At 47.2% G+C, this 25,314-nt stretch overlaps 1 protein-coding gene across 1 annotated transcript in view; it reads left to right on the forward strand.

The window, feature by feature from the left end:
• LOC115086013 (ovomucoid-like) overlaps window positions 1-25,314 on the forward strand; it is a 126,331-nt gene that overhangs the window by 16,291 nt on the left and 84,726 nt on the right. The window contains exon 4 of the mRNA XM_029592592.1: window positions 12,006-12,121. Within this exon, the coding sequence (XP_029448452.1) occupies window positions 12,006-12,121 (116 nt within the window). The remainder of the gene's footprint in view (window positions 1-12,005; window positions 12,122-25,314) is intronic.

Below are 25,314 nucleotides of genomic sequence, written 5' to 3' on the forward strand. Positions count from 1 at the left end.
ACTCCATGAATTAGCAAGTAGCACATTCAAAACAAATTGGAGAAAAAAACCTTTCAACTCAATGTACAATTAAACTCTGTATGTTATGAACTTGCCCTGTGGGCCCTGAGGATGGACACGGAAACGCGATCGTCTGCTCCTGGGAGAGAGTGAGCCCTTGGCCCACGAGGTGACTCAGGGAGGAGCCCCAAGACATACCCCAAGGGAGGTGAGCAAATGCAGGCACAGGCGGAGCAAGTACACTTGAAGTGGATGAACATGGTCAGCCCCTCGTGGAGTTTCATGTCCCAGCGAAGTCAGACAGAGGCAGAGGGCTGGGAACAAAGAGAACAGGAACTGAAACAGGAGACTCTGGATCCTGGAAACAAGAAAAGAGTCAGAGTACCTAGATGAAAAGAGGACTCTTTGGAACTTGGACAAGACGAGACTCTTTGGAACTTGGACGAGACAAGACTCTTTGGATCTTGGAAGAGTTGAGACTCTTGGAAATTGGAAGGCACTGACCCTCAGAATGCCCTGCACAGCCCGACGTGTACTGGTCATGGACCACCCTGTACCGCTGCACGCCCTACACAACATGAAAGGCTGGTCGCGGACCATGCGGGTAGCAGAACAAGCACAGGACAGAGAGAAGGATCCGGACAGCGATTGCGAGAGGTCCAGCTGGAAGGGGACTCCAGTCACTGAAGACAGACACCAAATGAGACAGATTTACTCCCACGAAGGATGGCTAAAGAAGAAGTCCAGTGGACGGCAGAGGTTGCAGTGGATTCTTCAGGATCAAGATGAGGAACAAAGGAGATTGGTACAAAAGGGAATGGTACCTCCAAAGGGAAGGGCATCTGAATATCTGGATATCTGGACATCTGAACGAGAGGACATCAGGATGAGTGGACATCCGGACATCTGGACGAGACGAGGAACTCCAAGGCTTCAGGAAGGGAAGCCAGGAACTGGAACATACCATGAAGGAGATCGGACAAGGGATGAGACCCAGGACATCGGACGGAGACATCAGGAACACGAAGAACAGGAGCAGTAGATGGACTCCTTGGAAGCCGAAGAAGGTCCAGGGGAGATGAGGAACTGAAGCAGGGCCTTTAAATAAGCAGGACCAGGAAGAGCCCTGAAGACGTCATCCGGAGGACCAAAGCGTGCTTCCTGCTTTTGGCCCTTTAAAAGAAGAGAGGCGGAGAGTGTAGCTGGAGAGAACCACCTTCAGCTGGAGGGGAGACGGCCAGAGAGACTTGCCCGAGCCTGGGGAACATCTGCTACTTTCGCCCCGAACGGAGTGAGTTGAGCCACGCCCCCTAAGACGTCATCCATCCGTGTTTGTGAACTGGATAAAAACCAGGGACTTGCGGCATGCAGCCGCCGGCGCACTGACTAAGGGGCACTCTCCTTGTCGTCTCTTAAGTTACATCTAGAACTGCTCCTCCACCGAAGATCTATGGGCAGGAAAAGGAAAATTAACGTATTTCCTACAGTCTCAACCCCTTTGGCGGTAAGGGGTCCAATGGACACACATGTTATTCACGGGAATTTGGGTGCTTTAAATCCTGATCCCGAAGTATCTTTTTCCTCAGGATCCACTCGGAGTCTAGGCCACCATTCATCTCACAGTGTAGATTCTAAAGTTGATAAAAGTTTAAGTCCTTCAAGTAATATTATGGGTGACTTAATTCCTTAGGAAGCTGCCCAGGTAGAGGAGTCTATAATCACCCCTCTTCCCAGGGCAACTTCAGAAGGGGTCATGGAAAATGGAAATGACGAGATATTAGATTTGAAAAATGTTACATTACTTGATGTTTGGAGATCCGTTAATAATATGCAAAAATTGCTGACTCAGGCAATGACTCAGTTTGGAACTCTAAATATTGAAACTAAACAAACGCTTCAAGATCATGCTACGAGAATAAATAATTTGGAAAGTAATTTTTCTACAGTTAATTTACAAGTTGCAAATGTACAATCCGCAACTGCAAATGTATCCTTTTTTAAAGATAGCCTTATAACATCTCAGCAACTAGAAAGTATGGAAAATTTAATATGATCTAAGAATCTTTGATTCTTAAATTTTCCAACAACCAGGCTATTATCGGCTATGGAATTGTTAAGGAAGTATATAGGTGAAGTCCTACAAATTTCCTCTTATAAAGAATTCTAATTTCCAAATTTATTTTATGTACCAAGATCTAGGACCACTTCTCTGGGCCCAGATGTAGGAATGGATATGATACAGGGGAATAGTCCAAATTTAACATCATTTTTGGAAACATCAGTAGACGATATTCCAACTAGGGCTACTTTATTGGTAACTTTTGGTACTGAGAATGATAAAAATATGGTATTACAAAAATACTTTAAAAATAAGGATTTTTCCTTCTGTGGTGGGAAAATCCAGGTTTTTCTGGATGTGGCGAAAGCTACTCAATTAAGGCGGAAACAATTTTTGGTATTAAAAGATAATTACCTTTTTGGGAGCACTATTTATAATTAGTTTCCCCTGCAAATGTTGTATTATGTTAGCTGGAAATAAATTCTTTTATGATCCTTTACATCTAGAGACTTTTCTAGTAGATAAAGAGTCAAATAAGGATAAATAGACTAAACTGGAGATATTAGTTTAGTTTAGTTTATTAGGTTTTTATATACCGACACATCGGACAAGCCTTCACATCGGTTTACATATGTTAAAACAAGATTAGAAATACAATCTTCATAAATAGTAACAGCTAAAAACTATATAGAGTAAAAGAATAAATTAGCTGTTAAGAGAGATAAAATCATAGATAAATTAAATAAACATAATCATAAAACATTGACATAAAATATTAAACTAGGTAGAAATAAAATAAACAGGGGGTAGCTCCTCAGGGTGGTTTGCAGCTAGATCATGCTTATAGTGTATTGCTTATTTCTAGTCAGGCTGGTTAGCTGATTCATATTCTGCAAATGCGCATTTAAACAGCCAAGTTTTTAAATCAGCTTTAAATTGCTTTTTTTCGGTTATAAGTCTCAGTGAGTTAGGTAAAGCATTCCATAGTTTTGTTCCTGCAATGGATATAATACGTTCCCTTACATGGGATAATCTTGCTGATTTGATAGTTGGTATTGACAAAAGACCTTTGTCTGCTGATTGCAAGTCTCTTTGAGGTACGTGAAGACGAATTGAGGTATTCAGCCACTCAGTGTGTTCGCCATAAATAATATTATGAATTATGCAGGCTGCTTTATACTGAATCCGGTATTGAACAGGAAGCCAGTACAGTTTAATCAAAGTGGGTGTAATGTGATCATATTTTCTCTGTCCGGTCAAAATCCGTGCTGCAGCATTCTGCAGAACTTGTAAAGGACGAATACTAGACTGAGGCAATCCAAGAAGTAAAGCATTGCAATAATCGAGATTTGCAAATATAAGACACTGTAAAACAGATCTAAAATCGGTAAATTCTAAAAATGGTTTTAATCTCCGTAACGTCAGTAATTTATAATAACTGTCTTTTAACTTTAAAGAAATATGTTTTTTAAAAGAAAACTTGGTGTCAATAATAATGCCTAGATTGCGAGTGTTAAAACAAGGATTTATCTTTACGGTATCAGAGAAGGATAACGAAGGAATACTAGTAAAATGGCATTTTCGTTCGAGGAACAAAATTTCTGTTTTGTTCGTATTTAAAATAAGGTGAAGGTAATGAAGTAATTTTTTTAAAGATGACATATATATTTTGATTAATGCTAGAGTATCTGAAATAGAAGTTTCTATAGGTACTAAAAATTGGATATCATCTGCATACACATAAAATTTCAATCCTAGACCGTTTAAAAAGTGGCAGATTGGTAAAACATAAATATTAAAAAGTGTAGCAGACAATGTAGACCCCTATGGAACACCTGTAGTTAAAATCACCTTTTCTGATACAGTATTATTAATTTTAACTTGATATGAACGGTTAAAAAGAAAAGAAGAAAACCAATTAAAAACAGCCTCTTCACAAGTCAACGGGGTCCGTGACTGAGCATGTACTAGTTGACTTGTGAAGAGGCTGGCCATTTCAAATGTAACCAGTGTAGTCATTGTAACACCTGTGTAGAAGGGGATGAATGGCAAGATCCGGTGTCTGGTTATAAAATCAGAAGGAAAACAAGAACTACCTGTAACTCCAGTTATGTAATTTATGCTTTATGGTGCAGTTGCCCTAAAGTATATATTGGCAGAACAACTCGAAGTATCAAAATCCGATTAAACGAACATAAATCTTGATTACAGACACGGCTGCTAACCGCTCCAATAGTGTTACACTGTGTTCAAAATGAGCATTTGTTTTCACAGATAAAATGGACTATTATAGATCAGGTGATAATATCCTCGCGGGGAGGTGATCGTAAGCATATGTTGGATTTAAGGGAAGCTTATTGGATTTTTACTCTGGATACGCAGTCCCCAAGGGGATTAAACGAAGATCTGGAGTGGAACACCTTATTGTGAGCATAGATCAATTGAGAGAATCCCACGTTATGACTTTGGTTCAACGTCTTTGACAATTGGTCGAATCAGAAAGAGCGTTGTATGGATAAAAGAGAGACGCTGCTCTGGGCTTTAAACAAAGATGGCGACCATGTATTTGGCGATTGGAACTGTGTGAGAACGCCGAACAGTTTTTGAATGGTGACATCGAGATTGTCGTCCCCTGATGAAGAATCCCACGATTCGAAACAAGGCCTTGTCGGGATTTGGACACAGAGTTTACAGCTGAGATGTGCACAGATAAGTAACGGGGAAGAGATTTGAACACGGAGTTTACAACTGAGATGAGTAACAGATAAGTGGCGGGAAAGTTCCCTGCTTTAAAATTAAAAATTTCATAGAGTGGTGTCATCAAGATCTTTTAGGTTCTCAGTTGTGAAATCAACAGTAAATGTGTATCGGTGCTACCGGAGAATTGTTCGGGACTTTTTGAAAAACAAACAAAATATTTGAGAATAAACCCAATTTTGGGTAGTGAATTTCAAAAAAATTTTTGAATGTTGAATGCTGCACTAAATCACTTCACGCAAAAAATAGAAAAAATATTCATGGGTCGGAGGAGGTGGTTTATGATTAAAATGCCATACATTGCTGGATGCAATGACATGAAATTTGTATGAAACTTTCCTTTCCTTCCCTTAAATTTGGCTTCAGCATAAATTAAAAAGTGGTCAGACCACGGAACAGGTGATATATTCAAAGAAATATCAGTACATAGTTTATCATTCACAAAGATTAAATCTAAAGCATGACCAGCCTTATGAGTAGGGGCACGAGAAGTAAGGTTGTAACCAAGCGCAGCTAACGAATCACATATAAACATACTAGAAGAATCAAGAATAGCATCATCAGCATGTACATTAAAGTCTCCTAAAATTATAGAAGGTTTATCCGGATTCAAATTTAATGTTAAACATTCAATAAGGGGAGAAATATTGTGAGCTAGTAAACCAGGAGGGCAATAGAGAACACATAATTGTAAAGACTTAGAATTAAATAAGGTTAATTCATATGGGTAAACAACAGATGATGGTATAATTTTAATTCTGAAGGATTTTTTAATGATCAGCATAATCCTGCCACCTTTACGTTGAGTTCTAGGAATTGAAAAAGTATCATATTTAATATCAGCTATCTGATTGATGATATGATGAATAATTTAAAATATTTCTCTCATATTTGAAGTGCATGTGTGTGCTTAAGATTTCTTTATTTAATTATTGTTGAAGCACTTCCCAATTAATTAATAATGCGGACTAATATTAAGGTTGTCTAGAATGTATGAAAAATATTTCTTTGTTATCCATGTATGAAATTCTTATTGCTATGTATTTTATTAATGAAGATTGATAAAAATTCAATAAACTATATATTAAAAAAAAAAAAAAAGAAGATAGGCCCACGCCTAGAGGGACCCCGGAGGCTGGAGGATGGAGCTAAGGCCTGTGGTGGCATCCTGCCGCCTGGAGGAGGAGAGAGCAGGCCGGAGGCACCTCCTGCCGCGAAGAGGAGCCATGCTGGGGGCAGAGTCCGGCTCCGACGACGAGAAGAATGGCAGCAGTGAACCTCAGACCGCCTGAGGGAATCCCAGCGGGGAACTCCCCGCTGCGGAGGAGTTAGCACTAGCGGCTCCAGCCGCCGAGAGCAAAGACAGCTGCAGCAGAGATGGCCAGGGCTGCGAGGGAGGTCCTGGGAGCAGCGCTGGGCCACAAGCAGCGTTGGTCAGCATGGCGGTAGGTGGAGGGTCTGTCCGTGGGATGGGGTCCGTGGACAGGATCGTAACAGTAACCCCCCCCTGAAAGCCCTACCAAAGCCTGTTCAATGGCTGAGGGTGGAGGGCATAACTCCAATGCCAGGCAGAGAACTGGGGATCCATACACAGATCTTCAATGCTTGCAAGGAGTTAAAGATAAGACGAAGCAACATGTTGACAACTTGACGTAGACACGGGAAAGTAAGAGAAGGGCATGGTCCAAGTAAAACATAGAAACTGCCCTAAGGAGCAGGGGAGCATAGGCAGTCTCTGGTGTAAAAGTAGACACTGCCCCATGGAGCGGGGAAGGCCAGGAGACCAGGTCTCTGGAGAGAGCATGCCCCTGAGGAGAGGGTTCCTGAGCCAGAGGCCAGAGCACTTGGTGAAACAAGAAAATCCACAGAACATTGTACCAAAGAAGGAAGGCTTGTCGTGCTGGTAAGAAGTACCCGTTGATGAAAGTTGGCATAAATGTAGTAATCAAAGAAAGGAACTCAAAGTCACTGGTTCCAAATCTTTATGGTAGAAGAGATCCACTTAATTCAATGGAGGGAGAGAATTGTCTCTAAGGATACGTATAGTGTTGCAGACTCCCATATGGTAAAAAAGGAGCCTGGAAGAGAACAGACATCACTATGATACTTCAATTAGCATATGGATTCGCCGTATAGGAATTTCCCAGATAAGAGTATGGATGAATCTCTCAAGATTGCGTCAGAAGAACCGTTGTAGGTAGGCAATAAGGCTCAAGGATAGTAAGGATTCCAGCAGGCTATAGGCAAGCTTAAGAAAGCAATTATAGTCCTTAGCTAAGCAACAGATGGACACCAGAGGAGCGGATGGAGCAAATCATGAACTCCAATTTAGTTCTACCAGCTCAGAATGCTGCAAAAAGGACGCTGGAAGAGAGTGACAGCAAACTCAGGATGCAAACAGGTCACCATGGCACAACAAGGAATCACCAATACAGTCTTAGTAGCTTGCAATGGAGAGACAGGTTGAAATCTCCACTTGTACGGAGCAACACAGGATCATAGCTGACGATCCAAGGCAACAAGCCATGTTGAAATCAAGGAGATAAGGCTCAAGGTGAACTTCAAGGACTGAACCAGCTAGTAACCAGCAAGGTGCAAGGTGAGCAAGATGAAATGGAACCAGGACTAGGATCAGGAGCCTCCTGCAGGTTGTGTAACCCCAGGGACCTGGAGTGCTGTAGAATATCCTCTTTGAAGCTTGAAGGTACTTGATGAGAGGGTCAAACTTGATACTGGATGTGGAAACCTGAGCACAGGCGCCCCCTTCCGGTCATATGAAACTCAGGAATCTGGAGTATACTCTGGTTGGTATATCCTCTAGGAGACATTTGACGAAAGGGTCAAGCTTGATACTGGATGGGGAAACCTGGGCGCATGCGCCTCCTGCAGGTCGTGGAATCCAGACATACTGAAATGAGAGTTAGTACACAATTCTGAGTGAAAACAGAAAAACATGAGTCCAGGGATTTGGAGAAAAAATCCTGCATAAAAACAGGAAACATGGGTCCAAGAAGTAGACAAAAATTGTTTAAAAACAAGAAATGTGAGTTCAGAACTTGGAGAAAACATTTCTGAAAAAACCAGGAGACATGAATCCAGAAACTTGAAGAAAAGATTTCTGCATAAAACCAGGAGACATGAGTCCAGACATTTTTTTTGAAAAAATTCTGCTAAAAAGCAGGTAACATAAGTCCAGTAAACTCGAGAAAAATTTCTGGTAAAAGTTTAGGCCTGACAAAAAATAAAAAAACAAATGTATCCAAGAAATTATAGAAAAGATCTCTGGTAAAAGGCCAAATTGAAAAAATTGTCCAGGAAATTCATGCCTACCACAGACACAGGCTCACCAAGCTCATGGTCTTCGGATACTGTTATGAATGCGCCCTGCAGGCCCTGAGAATGGACGCGGAAGTGCGATCAACTGCTCTGGGGAGAGAGGAGCCCCAAGACATATCCCTAGGGAGATGAGCAAGTGCAGGCACGGGTGGAGCAAGTACATTGGAAAAGGAAGAAACAGGGTCAGCCCCCCGACTGACTTCACGCCCCAGTGAAGTCAGTTGGAGGCAGAGGGCTAGGAACGAAGAGACCAGGAACTGGAACAGGAGACTCCGGATCCTAGAAACAAGAAAAGAGTCAGAGTACCCAGAAGAGAGAGGACTCTTGGAGACTTAGACGAGACGAGACTCTTTGTAATTTGAAAGAGACAAGACTCTTTGGAACGTGGAAGGCATTGTCCCGCTCCGCACCCTACACAACCTGAGAGGCTGTTCACGGACCACGCAGGGAGCAGAACAAGCACAGGACGGAGAGAAGGATGTGGACAGCGCTTGAGAGAGGTCCAGCCGGAAGGGGACTCCAGTCACCGAAGACGGACATCGAATGAGACGGATTTACTCCCATGAAGGATGGCTAGAGACGAAGACCAGTGGATGGCAGAGGCGGCTGCGGATTCTTCAGGATCAAGATGAGAAATGAAGGAGATCGGTACACAAGGGAATTGTACCTCTGAAGGTAAGGGCATCTGGACGCCTGGACATCTGAATGAGTGGACATTTGGGCATCTGTACGAGAGGACATCAGGATGAGTGGACATCCGGACATCTGGATGAGAAGAGGAACTCCAGGGCTTCAGGAAGGGAAGCCAGGAACTGGAACATATCACAAAGGAAATCCGACGAAGGACGAGACCCAGGACATCGGATGGAGACATCAAGAACACGAAGAACATGAAGTCATCTGGACAGGAGCAGTAGATGGACTCCTTGGAGGTTGAAGAAGGTCCAAGGGAGATGAGGAACTGAAGAAGGGCCTTTAAATAGGTCAGGACCAGGAAAAGCTCTGAAGACGTCATCCGGAGAACCAATGAGTGCTTCCTGCTTCTAGCCCTTTAAAAGAAGAAGAGGATGGCGTGCCCACGCCTGGAGAGACCCTGGAGGTTGGAGGGCGGCGCTAAGGCCTGTGGCTGCATCCTGCTGCCTGGAGGAGGAGAGAGCAGACTGAAGGCGGCTCCTGCCGCGAAGAGGTGCCAAGCTGGGGGTGGATTCCAGCCCCGACGACGATAAGAGTGGCAGCAGTGAACCTCGGGCCGCTTGAGGGAATCTCAGTGGAGAACTCCCCCTGCGGAGAAGTTAGTACCGGCGGCTCCAGCCACCGAGAGCGAAGACAGCTGCAGCAGAAACGGCCAGGGCCGCAAGGGAGGTCCCGGGAGCGGCGCTAGGCCGCAAGCAGCGTGGGTCAGCATGGTGGTAGGTGGAGGGCCTGTCCGTGGGATGGGGTCCGTGGACAGGATCCTAACACTGTAATTCTTTGCCAGAGGATATGATTAAAACAATTAGTATAGCTAGATTTGAAAAAGATTTGGACATGTTCTCAGAGAAATCCATAAATAATTACCAAGTAGACTTAAGGAATGGCTACTACTTATTGGTGTGTAATAGAGACATGGGATCTATTTGTATGGAACCTTAACAGGTTCTTGTGACCAGGAAACAGGATACTGGGCTTGATGCACCCAATATGGCAGTATCGTCTGACCCAGTACTTGAGCATGGTAATTCTTGTGTAGTACCTGATAGCATATTCGACTCAACTCCATTCTATTCCCTCCCTTCCCTGATTTACATTTTGGGCTGTGGGACAGCTGAGTGAATGAACACCCAGGCAGTGGCCAGGTCACCTAAGTTCCCAACCCTCCCCTTCCAACCCCAGTTGGAGAAGATGTAGACCTTAGCACCTCCCGCCAGGCTGCCGGTACATATCTCAGCTGTACCAGCATGAATATTAATATAACCACTTCACTGGTTGGCCATAGATTGGTCAATTCACTGACGGCTGAATGAGGATTGGTCCTTTCACTGTAAGCTGTCCGTGATGGAACCAATCAGAGAGCAGCCAGTGAAGTGAATGCATTAATATGAATCATTTTAATTTACTGTTTATTTTTTCCACCGGCCCATCTTCCACCAGCCCATCTTTTTTCTACCGGACCATCTTCACACATCTTTTGTGTGAAGATAGGCCGGTGGAGGGAACGGGTTCACTGCTCATCCTACTCAGCCCGTTCAGGGTCCTCAAGTTGAAGCTCAGGAGGGGAGGTTGGGATTTCTGCCTGTGGCCATTACTTTATTTTTTATGAAGTATTCATGTATTTAACCATTTTTGAGCAAACAAACACACCAGACTGCTGTAAATTCCTACACAGAAACTGCATCCTAACTGCAGAAAACTCACCTCCAGCACACAATCCTTAACCATAGCTCAGCACCAACAAAGAGAGATGATGGGGGCTGTTCTCTAAAATGAGATGTGCTTCTCTCCAAGTCCCCTTCCTCTCCTCCACTCATGTGATAAGGGTAAAGGATGGATGGTGCAATGAAGAAAAATGGCCGCCACCAGGCCTGAAGCTTCGGAGGCACACTGGGCCCCCACTAGAATACTAGAAACTTCTCTATGAGTAAGGAGGGTCCCGGGGGTATGGGTTAGAGTGGGAATCAACTAGGCCACCAGGGATCCTTTCCTAATAAATTTGGTGGTTCAAGGGGAATAGGGTGGTGGTGGAGGCTTCTTCTCCGAGAGAGGGAGAATCACGGCCTTCGGGTTTGGATGTTTTCAGTGAAGTGGAGGGGTTGGGGGTGGAGCTTCCACCAATGGAAAAACTTACTTTTTTAATTTATTTATACAACAGTTGTCTCCTAGGGTGGCAGGGGCATGGGATGGGACAGAGGATATATTCAGACCACTGGAGTTTGGCACTACTTTGGGCCATTAGCCCCATTAAGTGATGGCAGTACCTCGGTCCCGGGGTTAGCATCGTGCATTATTTGGAGGGGCGTTTAATCCTGTGGTATTTTTCCCCTTGAGAAAATAGCACGGGCCACAGTATTTTATCATGGGGGAAAATACCATGGGGGGTCACAAAGATGCAGGGTCATTTTCCCTTAGATTGTAAGCACTTTGGTGAATCTGGAACCAGTTAGCAATCCTAGCATGATTTATTGTCTGGCTTCCCTGGTCTCAGCCCACTGTCTAGCCACGAGCCTACTCCTCCATTGCTTTGTAGCAGGATTTATTTATTTATTTAGTGATTTTTTTTTTTATATACCGCGGCACGTTAAAAACATCACCTCGGTTTACAACCAACAATAAATCAGCAACAAGCTTTACAGTCAAAATGAACTAATGTGGACATAATATATATCAATTATGTATTATGTCCACATTAGTTCATTTTGACGAAATGAACTAATGTGGACATAATGTGGACATTTTGACGAAATGAACTAATGTGGACATAATGAAAGCACCTGTGAGAAATTACATGTGGGGATTTATAAATGAAACCCCCATTGCTAAAATCCTCTCCCCTGATCCAATCCCACCCCTTTTTATTCCACGACATTAACCAGCACACGGATTTTTACCTGCAGTGGGGGCTGATGGGTGAGAGAGTGAGGGGAGAGTGTGAGGGGAGAGCATTCACAGGCTCTAGGTATACAGGCAAATGGTTGTTTACCCACATTCAAAATTTGCAAAATGATTCCCTCCACCTATAAGTGTTCTAAATTTCTCTCAAAATGCTCATCAGGATAAGTGGTAACATTGGTACAGAAAGTTAAAGATGCTGCTCAAATATTTTGTCAGAATACAAGAGCTGTCCCTGATATTCCTCCCACACTCTGTATTACCACAGTGGCCAAACTGCTCTAATCAGAAGAAAGAAGCTTGTTTCGATGAGCACTTTATTATCTGTGGCACTGATGCACAGCAATATGATGATGAATGTGACTTCTGCAAAGCAAAGGAAAAGTAAGTATCTTCTCTCCTGAGAGCTGGGTGAGGATGCAGAATCCCAACTCATTAGAATAATGAATGTGACTTCTGCAATGCAAAGGAAAAGTAAGTATCTTCTCTCCTGACATCAGGTTGAGGATGCAGAATCCCAACTCATTGCAATAATGAATGTGACTTCTGCAATGCAAAGGAAAAGTAAGTATCTTCTCTCCTGAGAGCTGGGTGAGGGTGCAGAATCCCAACTCATTACAATAATGAATATGACTTCTACAATGCAAAGGAAAAGTAAGTATCTTCTCTTCTAAGAGCTGGGTGAGGATGCAGAATCCCAACTCATTGCAATAATGAATGTGACTTCTACAATGCAAAGGAAAAGTACCGTATTTTCCGGCGTATAAGATGACTGGGCGTATAAGACGCCCCCAACTTTTCCAGTTAACATATAGAGTTTGGGATATACTCGCTGTATAAGACTACCCCTTTTGCCCAGCACCGGCCAATCGGGGAGCGAGGGAGCGGAGAATGAACATTTTTACAGCATCCGGTAGGGGGGAGGGACTGACTCGAGCGAAGGCACGCTGCCCAATTGGTCGGTGCTGGGCAAAAGGGGCTTGCCGAAGCAAGCCCCTTTTGCCCAGCACCGGCCAATCGGGGAGCGGAGAATGAACATTTTACAGCATCCGGGGGGAGTGACTCGAGGAGAGAGGGCACGGAGAATAAATTTCTACGGCGTCCGGAGGTGAGGGTGAGTGACTCGGGGAGCAAGAGCGCATTGGCCAATCGGGGAGCGAGGGCGCGGGGAATCCACCAGACGCTGTAAATTTGGATTACCGGAGCATAGGACGCACTCCTTATTTTTCACCTATTTTCAGGGGAAAAAAGTGCGTCCTATATGTCGGCAAATATACGCCCTATAAGACGACACCCGGCATATAAGACGACCCCCGACTTTTGAGAAGATTTTCAGAGGATAAAAACTTGTCTTATACGCCGGAAAATACAGTAAGTATCTTTTCTCCTGAGAGCTGGGTGAGGATACAGAATTCCAAGTCATTAGAATAATGAATGTGACTTCTGCAATGCAAAGAAAAAGTAAGTATCTTCGCTCCTGAGAGCTGGGTGAGGATGCAGAATCCCAACTCAGTGAAATAATGAATGTGACTTCTGCAATGCACAGAAAAAGCAAATGTTGCTTACCTGTAACAGGTGTTCTCACAGGACAGCAGGATGTTAGTCCTCACATATGGGTGACATCATCAGGATGGAGACCAATCACGAAAAATGTCTGTCAAAGTTTTCAGAACTTTGACTGGCCCCTACTGGGCATACCATACTGGGCATACCCTACTGGGCATGGCACTAACCCTGCAGCCAGCAGGTGTTGGGTTCGTGGACCCTTGGGCCGATCGGGACCGGAAGATTACCTTGTCGCAACTGGAGGAGTTCTGAGGCGGCCATGGAGGCTTGGGATGGCTCATCAAAATCCTCCGGAAGGCCTTGACGAAGAGTACAAGGTTATTCAACCGGGAGTCTTGGCGCTCCCAGAGGGAAGAAGCCCAGGTCAAGGGTTTCCCGTCCAGGAGAGAAATGATGTAGGTCGTTTTGGACCGGTCTGTAGAGAACTGAGCAGGCAGAAGGTCAAAGCGGATATAGCAGTGGTTGAGAAACCCCCGACACGCCTTCGGGTCTCCGGAATATCTAGGCGGTGCTGGCATCTGTACCGGGACAGGCGAACTGGTGCTGGCCTGGGACGAGGATGCTACAGGGCGAGTTGCAGAGGTCCCCTCAACGCGGTCCGCCAGACGCTGGACTGCTGACATCAGAGTATCGAGGCAGGACTGTTGTTGTTGCAGTTTCTGGGCTATGCCCGGGATGGCCTTGAGGCCGGCCAGGTCCGCCGGGTCCATGGCCTTGCAATCTGTTGGGTTCGTGGACCCTTGGGCCGATCGGGACCGGAAGATGGAGTACTGCGAGGTAGTAGCAGTAGCCCCGACCGGGAGGCGGCAAGGACGGAGAAGTGGCTGGCCCGAGGAAGGCCCTGGAAAGCCCTTTGCAACCAAGGGCTAGGCAAGAGAGAGGAAGACGGATGGAGCTGACACAGTGGTGAGGAAGTCTTCGCCCTGGAAGCCGAGCCTCCCCCGAGAGGAGCTCGTAGGAGTTCGGCCGCTGGGACTTAGGAGATTCACCCTGGAAGCCGGAGTCCCCCCAGGAGGAGCCCGTAGGAACCCGGCCGCTGGGACTTAGGAGAGCCCGCGGGGGCAGAGTCAGACGGGATCCGCGGTCGAGTGCCGGAGGGTCGTTGCTCACCAGTCCAGAGTCAAGTGCCAGAGAGTCGCCGCTTGCCAGTCCAGAGTCGAGTGCCAGGGAATCGCCGCATGCCAGTCCAGAGTCGAGTGCCGGGGAATCGCCGCTTGCCAGTCCAGAGTCGAGAGCCAGGGAATCGTCGTAAGCCAGTCCAGAGTCAGAAGCCGAGGAGTCGTCGTAAGCCAGATCAGGATCAGGAGCCAGAGGGTCGTCGTAAGCCAGTCCGGGATCAGGAATCAGGAACCAAGGAAGCACAGGACGCAGCAACCAAAGACAGGAAACCTGGAACCTCGTTGCAAGGCAAGGAAGGTATCTCGGTGCAGGGTTTAAATACCCTGAGCGTCTGACGTCATCCGGGAGGCAGTGCAGTGGTTTCCCGCGCTGGCCCCTTTAAGAGCTGGGGCCGGCCTAGCCGCGGGGAACGCCGGCAGCCAGCGCGGCGTGGGAGCGCCGCTCCTGGGGCCTGCACGGCCCGAAAACGCGGCGGAACCGGAGGGGCACCGCGCCGGGGTGAGTGGCGGTCCCGGGGACGGCCCGGGATCGCAACAGCAGGGGTCCCCCTTCAGTCTTATTTAAAAGCTACAGGCAATGCCGAGAAATAAAATAATAAAACATTACAAACCCAACACCGCGGGGCGGCGGGCGGGTTTCATGAGGACTACATCCTGCTATCCTGTGAGAACACCTGTTACAGGTAAGCAACATTTGCTTTCTCACAGGACAAGCAGGATGGTAGTCCTCACATATGGGTGAGTACCAAGCTGAGGATGTCCGAACATGCACCAAATGTACCCAAAGGCGTGCAACAGGAACAACAACTGGGGTGGAATTTGGTAGAGGGCATCCTGAACCCCACCGGGCAGGCGGAAGGGTGTTGGTACGTCACATCGTAAAGAGTTTATGAAGGACAGACTGGCCGAAGATGGAATCTTGTCTTCCGGCTTTGTCCAAGCAATAGTGGGCTGCAAAGGTGTGGAGAGAACTCCAGCTGACAGCCCTGCAAATGTCAGGAAGCGGCACCGAACGTAAGTGTGCTACTGAAGTCGCCATGGCCCTCACACAGCATGCTTTAACACGGTCTAGAAATGGAATGCCCGCTTGCTGATAGGAGAAGGACATGCAGTTTGCCAACCAGGAAGAGAGAGTCTCCTTACCCACAGGCTTTTCCAATTTGTTAGGGTGGAAAGAAACGAATAATCGAGTGCTTTCCCTGTGGGCAGCTGTTCGGTCTAGGTAGAATGCTAGAGCCCGTTTACAGTCAAGGGTATGCAGAGCCTGTTCTCCTGGATTGGCATGGGGCCTGGGAAAAAAGGTAGGTAGTATGATGGATTGATTGAGATGAAAATCCGAAACTACCTTTAGGTAAGAATTTCGGGTGAGTGCGGAGTACCGCCCGGTCCTGCAGAAGTTTAGTGTAAGGTGGATAGGTAACTAGAGCCTGCAATTCACTAACTCTGCGAGCTGAAGTGATTGCCAAAAGGAAAATCACTTTCCATGTGAGATATCGAAGTTCACAAGAGTGAAGAGGCTCGAATGGTGGTTTCATGAGCCGACCGAGAACCAAATTAAGGTCCCAAGAAGGGGCCGGAGGACATAGGGAGGCTTGATGTAGAGCAAGCCCTTCAAAAAACTTGTTACAATGGGTTGTACTGATATAGGGACATCCCCGACATCTTTATGGAAGGTGGCTACCGCACTGACATGCATTCTGATGGAAGAAGTCTTAAGACATGACTCTGATAGATGCCAGAGATAGTCCAGAAACTTCGGGATTGGACATGAAAAGGGGTCAAGAGACTGAGAAGAGCACCATGACGTAAACTTTTTCCATTTGTAAGAGTAAGCATTTCTCGTGGAAGGCTTCCGTGAAGCAATCCAGACACGGGAAACTGGTTCAGAAAGGTTAAGTGGCTGAAGGATTAACCTTTCAACATCCATGCCGCCAGGGACAGGGCTTGAAGATTGGGATGGTGTAGGCTCCCGTCGTTTTGAGTGATCAGAAGCGGGTCCTTTCCCAAGGGAATGTGCCTATGGATGGAGAAATCCTGAAGTACTGAAAACCACACTTGACATGGCCAGTGAGGTGCTATCAGGATCATGGTTCCCTTGTCCTGACATAACTTCACGAGAGTCTTCGAGAGAAGAGGAAGTGGAGGGAATGCGTAGAGCAGACCAGTGGCCCATGAGAGGGAAAATGCGTCTCTGGGTTGAGAGAGTTTGTTGCGGATGAGAGAGCAGTAGTTATCCGCTTTGTAGTTTTGTGGTGACGCAAAGAGGTCTGTCTGAGGATATCACCATTGTTGAAAGATGGAGTTTGCTACCGAGGGGTTGAGAGACCACTCGTGTGGTTGAAAGACGAGACTCGGTTTGTCTGCCAGCACATTGTCCACTCCCGGCAACCAGGTGGCCTTGAGGTACATTGAATGGGAGAGAGCTTCCTCCCAAATCTGTGTAGCTTCCTGACACAGAAGGAAGGAGCCCGTGCCTCCCTGCTTGTTGATGTACCACATGGCCACCTGGTTGTCCGTCTGAATCAGGATGACTTGATTTGAGAGGCGATCCTGAAATGCCCTGAGAGCATATCTGATTGCTCGAAGTTCCAGGAAATTTATTTGGTGTTTGACTTCCTCTGGAGACCAAGATCCTTGTGTCTGCAGATCAGTCACGTAGGCTCCCCAACCAAGGTTGGAAGCGTCAGTAGTGAGAGTGATTTGAGGGTGTGGAGCCTGGAAGGGCAAGCCCTGGAGGAGATTGATCTGATTTTTCCACCAGGCGAGAGACAGACGGAGTGAGTCGGTGACGTGGACAACAGTCGACAGGGGCTGAATGGATTGAGTTCATTGAGACCTCAGAGTCCAGTGCATGAGACTCTTGGCCAAGCGGGCTATTGGTGTGACATGGACTAAAGATGCCATGTGTCCCAGAAGGACGAGAAATTGGCGTGCAGTTGCGGAGTGCTGAGACTGCAGCTGGTGAGCAAGAGACGCAAGAGTCAGTGCTCGTTGTTGAGGCAGGAAAGCCTTTGCCTGTAAGGTATCCAAGTCTGCCCCAATGAACGACAAGGTTTGAGATGGGACTAAGTAGGATTTGTCATAATTGACGAGAAATCCTAATGAAATTAGAGTGTGTAAGGTTAGATTGAGGGATGACAGAGCAGCTTGCTGAGAAGGAGCCCTGATTAACCAATCGTCCAGGTAGGGGTTGATGTGAACACTTGGGTTCTGAGGAAGGCTGCGAAGACTAAGAGGCATTTTGTAAAGACGTGTGGCGCAGATGCTAGGCCGAATGGAAGCACTCGATATTGATAGTGCTTGAGGCCTACTAGAAACCTCAGGTATTTGCGATGAGCTGAAGTTATCGCAATATAAGTGTATGCGTCCTGGAGGTCTAGAGAGCCGAGATTCTTTGTAGAAGAGTTAGAAGCGAGCCCAAGGTGACCATCTTATTTATTTATTTATTTATTTATTTATTTAGATTTTTTATATACCGGCATTCGAGACAGCAGTCACATCATGCTGGTTCACATAAAACAGGGGTGCAAAGTAAACATAACAATAACAATGGTGCTGAAAAGGCAGTTACATATAACAAGGTGATAAGAACTTGGCTTAGAGGAAGAGAAAGGACAGGTTATTAATTTACACAAGTAAACCACCGTCTTGAACTTTTCATGCTGGAGGTACTTGTTGAGTGTACATATGTCCAGAATAGGACGGCGCCTCCCAATTTTTGGGGAATTAGAAAGTACCGGGAATAGAACCCTAGGCCGTGCTGAGAGTATGGTACGGGTTCTATTGCTTTGGATTGGAGAAGGAGGGAGACCTCTTCATCCAGAAGAATGGAGTGATTGGATGTTATCCACATCGGTAGAGGTGGGGAGTCCGTTGGCAAAAAAGAGAAATTTCAGATGGTAACCCTGAGCAATTATTGCCAATGCCCATTGGTCGGAGGTGATTGAGTGCCATATGTTGTGGAAGTGGCACATTGACCTCCTACTGGTATGTGAGGCAGAGGGATCTGGCTGCTGCTCTCTAGGTGGAAGTCAAAAACCTGAAGCAGGTCCTGGCTGAGGAGCTACTTGTGGCTTTTGTTTACGTGCTTGATGAGACTGCGGTTTTTGATAAGGTCTCGCGGCACTGGATTTGGTTGGTGGCGGGTGAGACTTCTTCGGGCGGAAGAAGGACTTCTTAGAGTCCTTTCTGAAGGGCTATTTTGAAGAGAGGTCTGAAGGCATCAGAGAGAGCTGTCTTAGGGTCTCATGATGGTCCTTTAGTTCCGCCACCGTCCGTTGAATCTGTTCGCCAAACATTATCTACGACACAAGGCAGGTAGGATACCCTGTCTTGTACTTCCGGGCGAAGGTCAGAAGACTTGAGCCAGGCCCACCATTTCGCCGAAATAGAAGCTGCAGATACTCTAGTAGAAATATCAAAGATGTCATAAGATGTTCTGATCTCATGTTTGCCTGCCTCAAAACCCTTGTTTACTAGGGTTTGTAATTGTTCTTGAAATTGCTGAGGCAAGGAGTCTGAGAAGTCCTGTGTCTGCTTAAAAATGAACCTGTTATATTGGGTCATATAAAGCTAATAGGTGGCAATTCGGGAGATGAGCACTGACCCTTGGAAGACTCGGCGACCAATGCTATTTACTGGGTCAGACCAAGGGTCCATCAAGCCCAGCATCCTGTTTCCAATAGTGGCCAATCCAGGCCATAAGAACCTGGCAAGTACACAAAAACTAAGTCTATTCCATGTTACCATTGCTAATGGCAGTGGCTATTCTCTAAGTGAACTTAATAGCAGGTAATGGACGTCTCCTCCAAGAACTTATCCAATCCTTTTTCAAACACAGCTATACTAACTGCACTAACCACATCCTCTGGCAACAAATTCCACAGTTTAATTGTGCGTTGAGTAAAAAAGAACTTTCTCGATTAGTTTTAAATGTGCCACATGCTAACTTCATGGAGTGCCCCCTAGTCTTTCTACTATCCGAAAGAGTAAATAACCGATTCACATCTACCCGTTCTAGACCTCTCATGATTTTAAACATCTCTATTATATCCTCCCTCAGCCATCTTTTCTCCAAACTGAAAAGTCCTAACCTCTTTAGTCTTTCCTCACAGGGGAGCTGTTCCATTCCCCTTATCATTTTGGTAGCCCTTCTCTGTACCTTCTCCATCGCAATTATATCTTTTTTGAGATGCGGCGACCAGAACTGTACACAGTATTCAAGGTGCTGTCTCACCATGGAGCGATACAGAGGCATTATGACATTTTCCGTTTTATTCACCATTCCCTTTCTAATAATTCCCAACATTCTGTTTGCTTTTTTGACTGCCGCAGCACACTGAACCGACGATTTCAATGTGTTATCCACTATGACGCCTAGATCTCTTTCTTGGGTTGTAGCACCTAATATGGACTAATAAAAACTAATAAAAACTTACCGGCGTACCGCACTCTGAAAAAAGTTAGAGGAGGGACCCCTGTGGAGCCAATTAACTTTTAATGTGCACCTAATATGGACTCCACCACGACACCGTGGTGATCCAGTTGTGATTTCTGAAAACCTGGAGCTGACTGCACCAAATAGGTAGTGTCAGCTTTCCTGTGTACTGGAGTAATGGAGCCAGGATGTTCCCAGTTCTTCTTAAGGAGATCCAGAAGGACCTGATGGATGAGAAGAGGTGATTACCTTGGGAGCATCCAATAAGTGGAGCAACTCCATCATCTGGTGCCTATAATCCTGTTCAGTCTGTAATTGGAAACGAACCAATTCAGACATTTCCTTCACAAAGTTTATAAAGGAGAGGTCCTCTGGAGGAGAACGCTTCCTACTTTCAGTGGATGAAGGTGGTGAAAGTAAATCATCGGTGTCCGTCGAGGAATCATCAGCCCAGGTATCATAAGGATACCTTCGGTATAGAAAAGTTATAAATAAATAAATAAATAAATAAATAAGGATCAGCAAATGTCCTTCTTGGAACTAGAGGGGGATAGGATGGTGGAATACCTGAAGGTCCCGGTCTAGGCTCTGAAGGAATCGGATGAATTATCGGATGCACCAATGATGGCATCGAAGGCACTGGCGCAGCCATCGATGGATGGCTCGGTGGCGCCGATGGACGTATCAGCACCGATGGTTGGATCGGTGGCTAGAAATGTATTGGAATGGATGCCTGAGGCAGAACTCCCGATGGAGGGATGCGGAACGGTGTTTCTCCTCCCGATGACATTGTAAGTGGGGAGGACACCGGAGCCATCGGAGACCCGGGATCCAATGGTGGAAAAGCGGCCATAAGCGAATCCATCCTGGAGAGGTGTGCCAATGCTGCCGGAATCGGGTAGATGATCGGTTCCACAAGCGGTGCCGGTGTTGGAGGAACCTGAAGTTGTTGCATCGCCTTGCCAATGCCCTCCTGAACCATCCAGTCCAGTTCTTCTCAGAGACCTGGAGAAAGCAGCACCGGCTCCGGAACAGAAGAGGGAGGCAGAGGCATAGCCGGAGGGACCACCGTTAAAGGCGGAGTCGCGGTTCCCGATCCCCTGACGTGTGAGGGTTGCCTCGGTGACCCGGTCGCAGAAACGGACAGTGCCTTTTCTGGAGGGGGTTTCTTCGACAGTGGCTCAGACGATGGCTCAGTCGATGATTTCGCTCCCTCGATGGTCGGAGACTTACGGTGTCGATGGCGATGTTTGTCCCTGCAATCCCCTCAGTCCTGAGGGGGAGTAGAGGGTGTCGATGGCCGAAAAGTCGTCGATGCCGGGCGGTCACCGGCCGGTGGTCAATGCTAGAGCGAAGTCGACGGTGCCGGCTCTGATGACGTCGATGCAATGGACGGAGTCGGGTTTGAGCACGGAAGAGAAGTTCCATCTTCTCTATTCTGGCCTTGCGACCCTTTGGTGTCATTAGGGCACATTTTGTGCAGGTCAAGACACATTACACAGACTTTATGGGGGTCTGTGATAGACATGGTGCGGGTACAGTCCGGGCACCGACGGAACCCCGACGCCATGGCTATGGAAAAAATCGAGTCGCGGTACGGTCGACGACCAGTAGGCCGCAAGGGCCAAATTCGATGGTAATCAACGGAAAACGGGTAAAAACTTAACGGAGTACCACGGTCTGAAAAAAGTTAGAGGAGGGACCCCTGTGGGGCAAATTAACTTTTAATAATTCCGTGAGGAAAATTCCTGTCAGCAATCTCTTCAGAGCTACTTTACCATGAGGCTACTGCTGCGCGGAAAAAAGAAGACTGAAAGGGGACCTCTGCTCGCTGCAGGGTTAATGCCATGCTGGGCATGCCCAGTAGGGGTGAGTCAAAGTTCTGGAAACTTTGACAGAAAGTTTACGTGATTGGGCTCCATCCTGATGATGTCACCCACATGTGAGGACTACCATCCTGTTTGTCCTGTGAGAAAGTAAGTATCTTCTCTCCTGACATCAGGTTGAGGATGCAGAATCCCAACTCATTGCAATAATGAATGTGACCTCTGCAATGCAAAGGAAAAGTAAGATGATCGAGCGGGTTAAAGGGGCACTTAGAGAAGATAAGGCCATCGCGGAAAGATTAAATGATTTCTTTTCTTCGGTGTTTACTGAAGAGGATGTTGGGGAGGTACCTGTACTGGAGAAGGTTTTCATGGGTAATGATTCAGATGGACTGAACCAAATCACAGTGAACCTAGAAGATGTGGTAGACCTGACTGACAAACTTAAGAGTAGTAAATCACCTGGACTGGAGGAACTAAAAAATGAAATTTCAGACTTATTAGTAAAAATTTGTAACCTGTCATTAAAATCATCCATTGTACCTGAAGACTGGAGGATAGCTAATGTAACCCCCATATTTAGAAAGGGCTCCAAGGGCTATCCGGGAAACTACAGACCGGTTAGCCTGACTTCAGTGCCAGGAAAAATAGTGGAAAGTATTCTAAACATCAAAATCACAGAACATATTGAAAGACATGGTTTAATGGAACAAAGTCAGCATGGCTTTACCCAAGGCAAGTCTTGCCTCACAAATCTGCTTCACTTTTTTGAAGGAGTTAATAAACATGTGGATAAAGGTGAAACTGTAGATGTAGTGTACTTGGATTTTCAGAAGGCATTTGACAAAATTCCTCATGAGAGGCTTCTAGGAAAAAAAAGTAAGTCATGGGATAGGTGGCGATGTCCTTTCGTGGATTACAAACTGGATAAAAGACAGGAAACAGAGAGTAGGATTAAATGGACAATTTTCTCAGTGGAAGGGAGTGGTCAGTGGAGTGCCTCAGGGATCAGAACTGGGACCCTTACTTTTCAATATTTATTTATTTATGAACTTTTCTTAATCGACATTCATGAAACACATCATGCCGGTGTACAATAAACAGAAAGGAGGAAAATTGTTGCGATCCCCCCTGCTGCTGCGCTGCAGGAGGTCTCTTACCTTCCTCTGGAGGCCGCTCTGAAGCCAGGGCCTCGCCTGCGCATCATCCAGGACTTGCTCCAGGGCCTGAGAGGCCTAGCTGCTCCTGAGGCATGCCTGTGGCTTGCAAGCCTCAGCGTTTGGACTTCCTGTTACCAGCCACGCCCGTTTCTCTAGGGGCTGGCCCGCAGCTCTCTACCCTAGTTATAGGACCAGTGGTGGGCGGTCCTGGCAAGCTCCTCCCAGGGAGTTGCCTTCTACCTCCAGTATTTAAGGACTGTCTGTTCACTTGCACCGGGCCTTCGGATTGGGTTACACAGTTGCCTGTGGCTTCTCCCGATCCAGGTCCTCCGTGGCTCCGACTCCTGCTTGTCATCAGCCTGCCTTGACTCCGGTCCGTGACTCCGACTCCTGCTTGTCTTCAGCCTGCCTTGACTCCGGTCCGTGACTCCGACTCCTGCTTGTCTTCAGCCTGCCTTGACTCCGGTCCGTGACTCCGACTCCTGCTTGTCTTCGGCCTTCGGATCGGGCTCTACAGTCGTCTGTAACCTTGCCGATCCAGGTCCTCCATGGCTCCGACTCCTGCTTGTCATCAGCCTGCCTTGACTCCGGTCCGTGACTCCGACTCCTGCTTGTCGTCAGCCTGCCTTGACTCCGGTCTGTGACTCCGACTCCTGCTTGTCTTCGCCTTCGGATCGGGCTCTACAGTCGTCTGTAACCTTGCCGATCCAGGTCCTCCGTGGCTCCGACTCCTTTTTGTCGTCAGCCTGCCTTGACTCCGGTCCGTGACTCCGACTCCTGCTTGTCTTCAGCCTGCCTTGACTCCGGTCCGTGACTCCGACTCCTGCTTGTCTTCGCCTTCGGATTGGGTTACACAGTTGTCTGTGGCCTCTCCCGATCCAGGTCCTCCGTGGCTCCGACTCCTGCTTGTCGTCAGCCTGCCTTGACTCCGGTCCGTGACTCCGACTCCTGCTTGTCTTCAGCCTGCCTTGACTCCGGTCCGTGACTCCGACTCCTGCTTGTCTTCGGCCTTCGGATTGTGCATTACAGTTGTCTGTAACCTTGCCGGTCCAGGTCCTCCATGTTTCCTGATGTCTGCCTAGACGTGTTTCCTGATGTCTGCCTTGACGTGTGCCTGTTGTCTGCTCCTGTTCCTGCCAGCCGAAAGGGCTTCGGATGTGAGTATCCCAGCATCGGAGTTCCTGTTCGCCTGGGTCTTCCCCGCGCCCTCCTTCTCAGCGTGGTCCGCGACCAGCCTTCCTAGGCTGTGTAGGGCGCGTCTGGGACAGGGTGGTCCGCGACTCAGTCCCACGGGTGGGCTGAGTAGGGCGCCCTGATGGACAGTGCAATGTTCCCGTCCAGCCTTGTCTTCAGTGTCTGCTTCAGCCCTTGTCCGGATGTCTACCTGTCTCTGCCTTGACCTGGTTCCTGAGCCTTCTGTCCTGTTGGGCCCTGGAGTGGCCAACAGGAGGGATTCGTCCCACGGGCTCTTGAGCTTCTGCCAGCCGAGGGGGCTTCGGATGTGAGTATCCCAGCATCGGAGTTCCTGCTCGCCTGGATCCTTCCTGTGTCTCGCTTCAGCCCTTGTCCTGATGTCTCCGTCTTGCTTCAGCCTGCTTCTGCCCCGACTGATGTCTTCTGTTTAAGGACTCTGTCTGCCCTCGCCTCTGTCCGGCCTGCTGCCCATTGCCGTTCCCAGCGGCAGGTCCGAAAGGGCCGGGAACAGTCGGAGGACCGTTCATTAGTCAACTTCCCCGTGTTGGCTACCATGGGCACGCAGGTCTGGCTGAGGGTCGGACTCCCTGCTTCTGTTCCTGCCTGCCTGGCTCACCATGCCTGCTCAGCTCACCTCCCACGGTGTGGCCTTGGGCTCCTCCTGGGGTCCTGCCGTGGCCCAAGGGCTCACCACCCGCCCGAGACGACCGCGCCCGTGCGCGCTCGTAACAAAAATTACAATCAACGGGGGGGGGGGCAGGCAGGAAATTGAAGAGGGAAGAGAGGGGTATGGAGAAAGGAAAGGAGATGGAAGGAAAAAGATTGAATAAGAACATAAGAAAATGCCATACTGGGTCAGACCAAGGGTCCATCAAGCCCAGCATCCTGTTTCCAACAGTGGCCAATCCAGGCCATAAGAACCTGGCAAGTACCCAAAAACTAAGTCTATTCCATTTAACCATTGCTAATGGCAGTGGCTATTCTCTAAGTGAACTTAATAGCAGGTAATGGACTTCTCCTCCAAGAACTTATCCAATCCTTTTTTTAACACAGCTATACTAACTGCACGAACCACATTCTCTGGCAACAAATTCCACAGTTTAATTGTGCGTTGAGTAAAAAAGAACTTTCTCCGATTAGTTTTAAATGTGCCCCATGCTAACTTCATGGAGTGCCCCCTAGTCTTTCTACTATCCGAAAGAGTAAATAACCGATTCACATCTACCCGTTCTAGACCTCTCATGATTTTAAACACCTCTATCATATCCCCCCTCAG

Source organism: Rhinatrema bivittatum, chromosome 2 (assembly GCF_901001135.1).
Source record: "Rhinatrema bivittatum chromosome 2, aRhiBiv1.1, whole genome shotgun sequence".
In the NCBI taxonomy this organism is placed as follows: Eukaryota; Metazoa; Chordata; class Amphibia; order Gymnophiona; family Rhinatrematidae; genus Rhinatrema; species Rhinatrema bivittatum.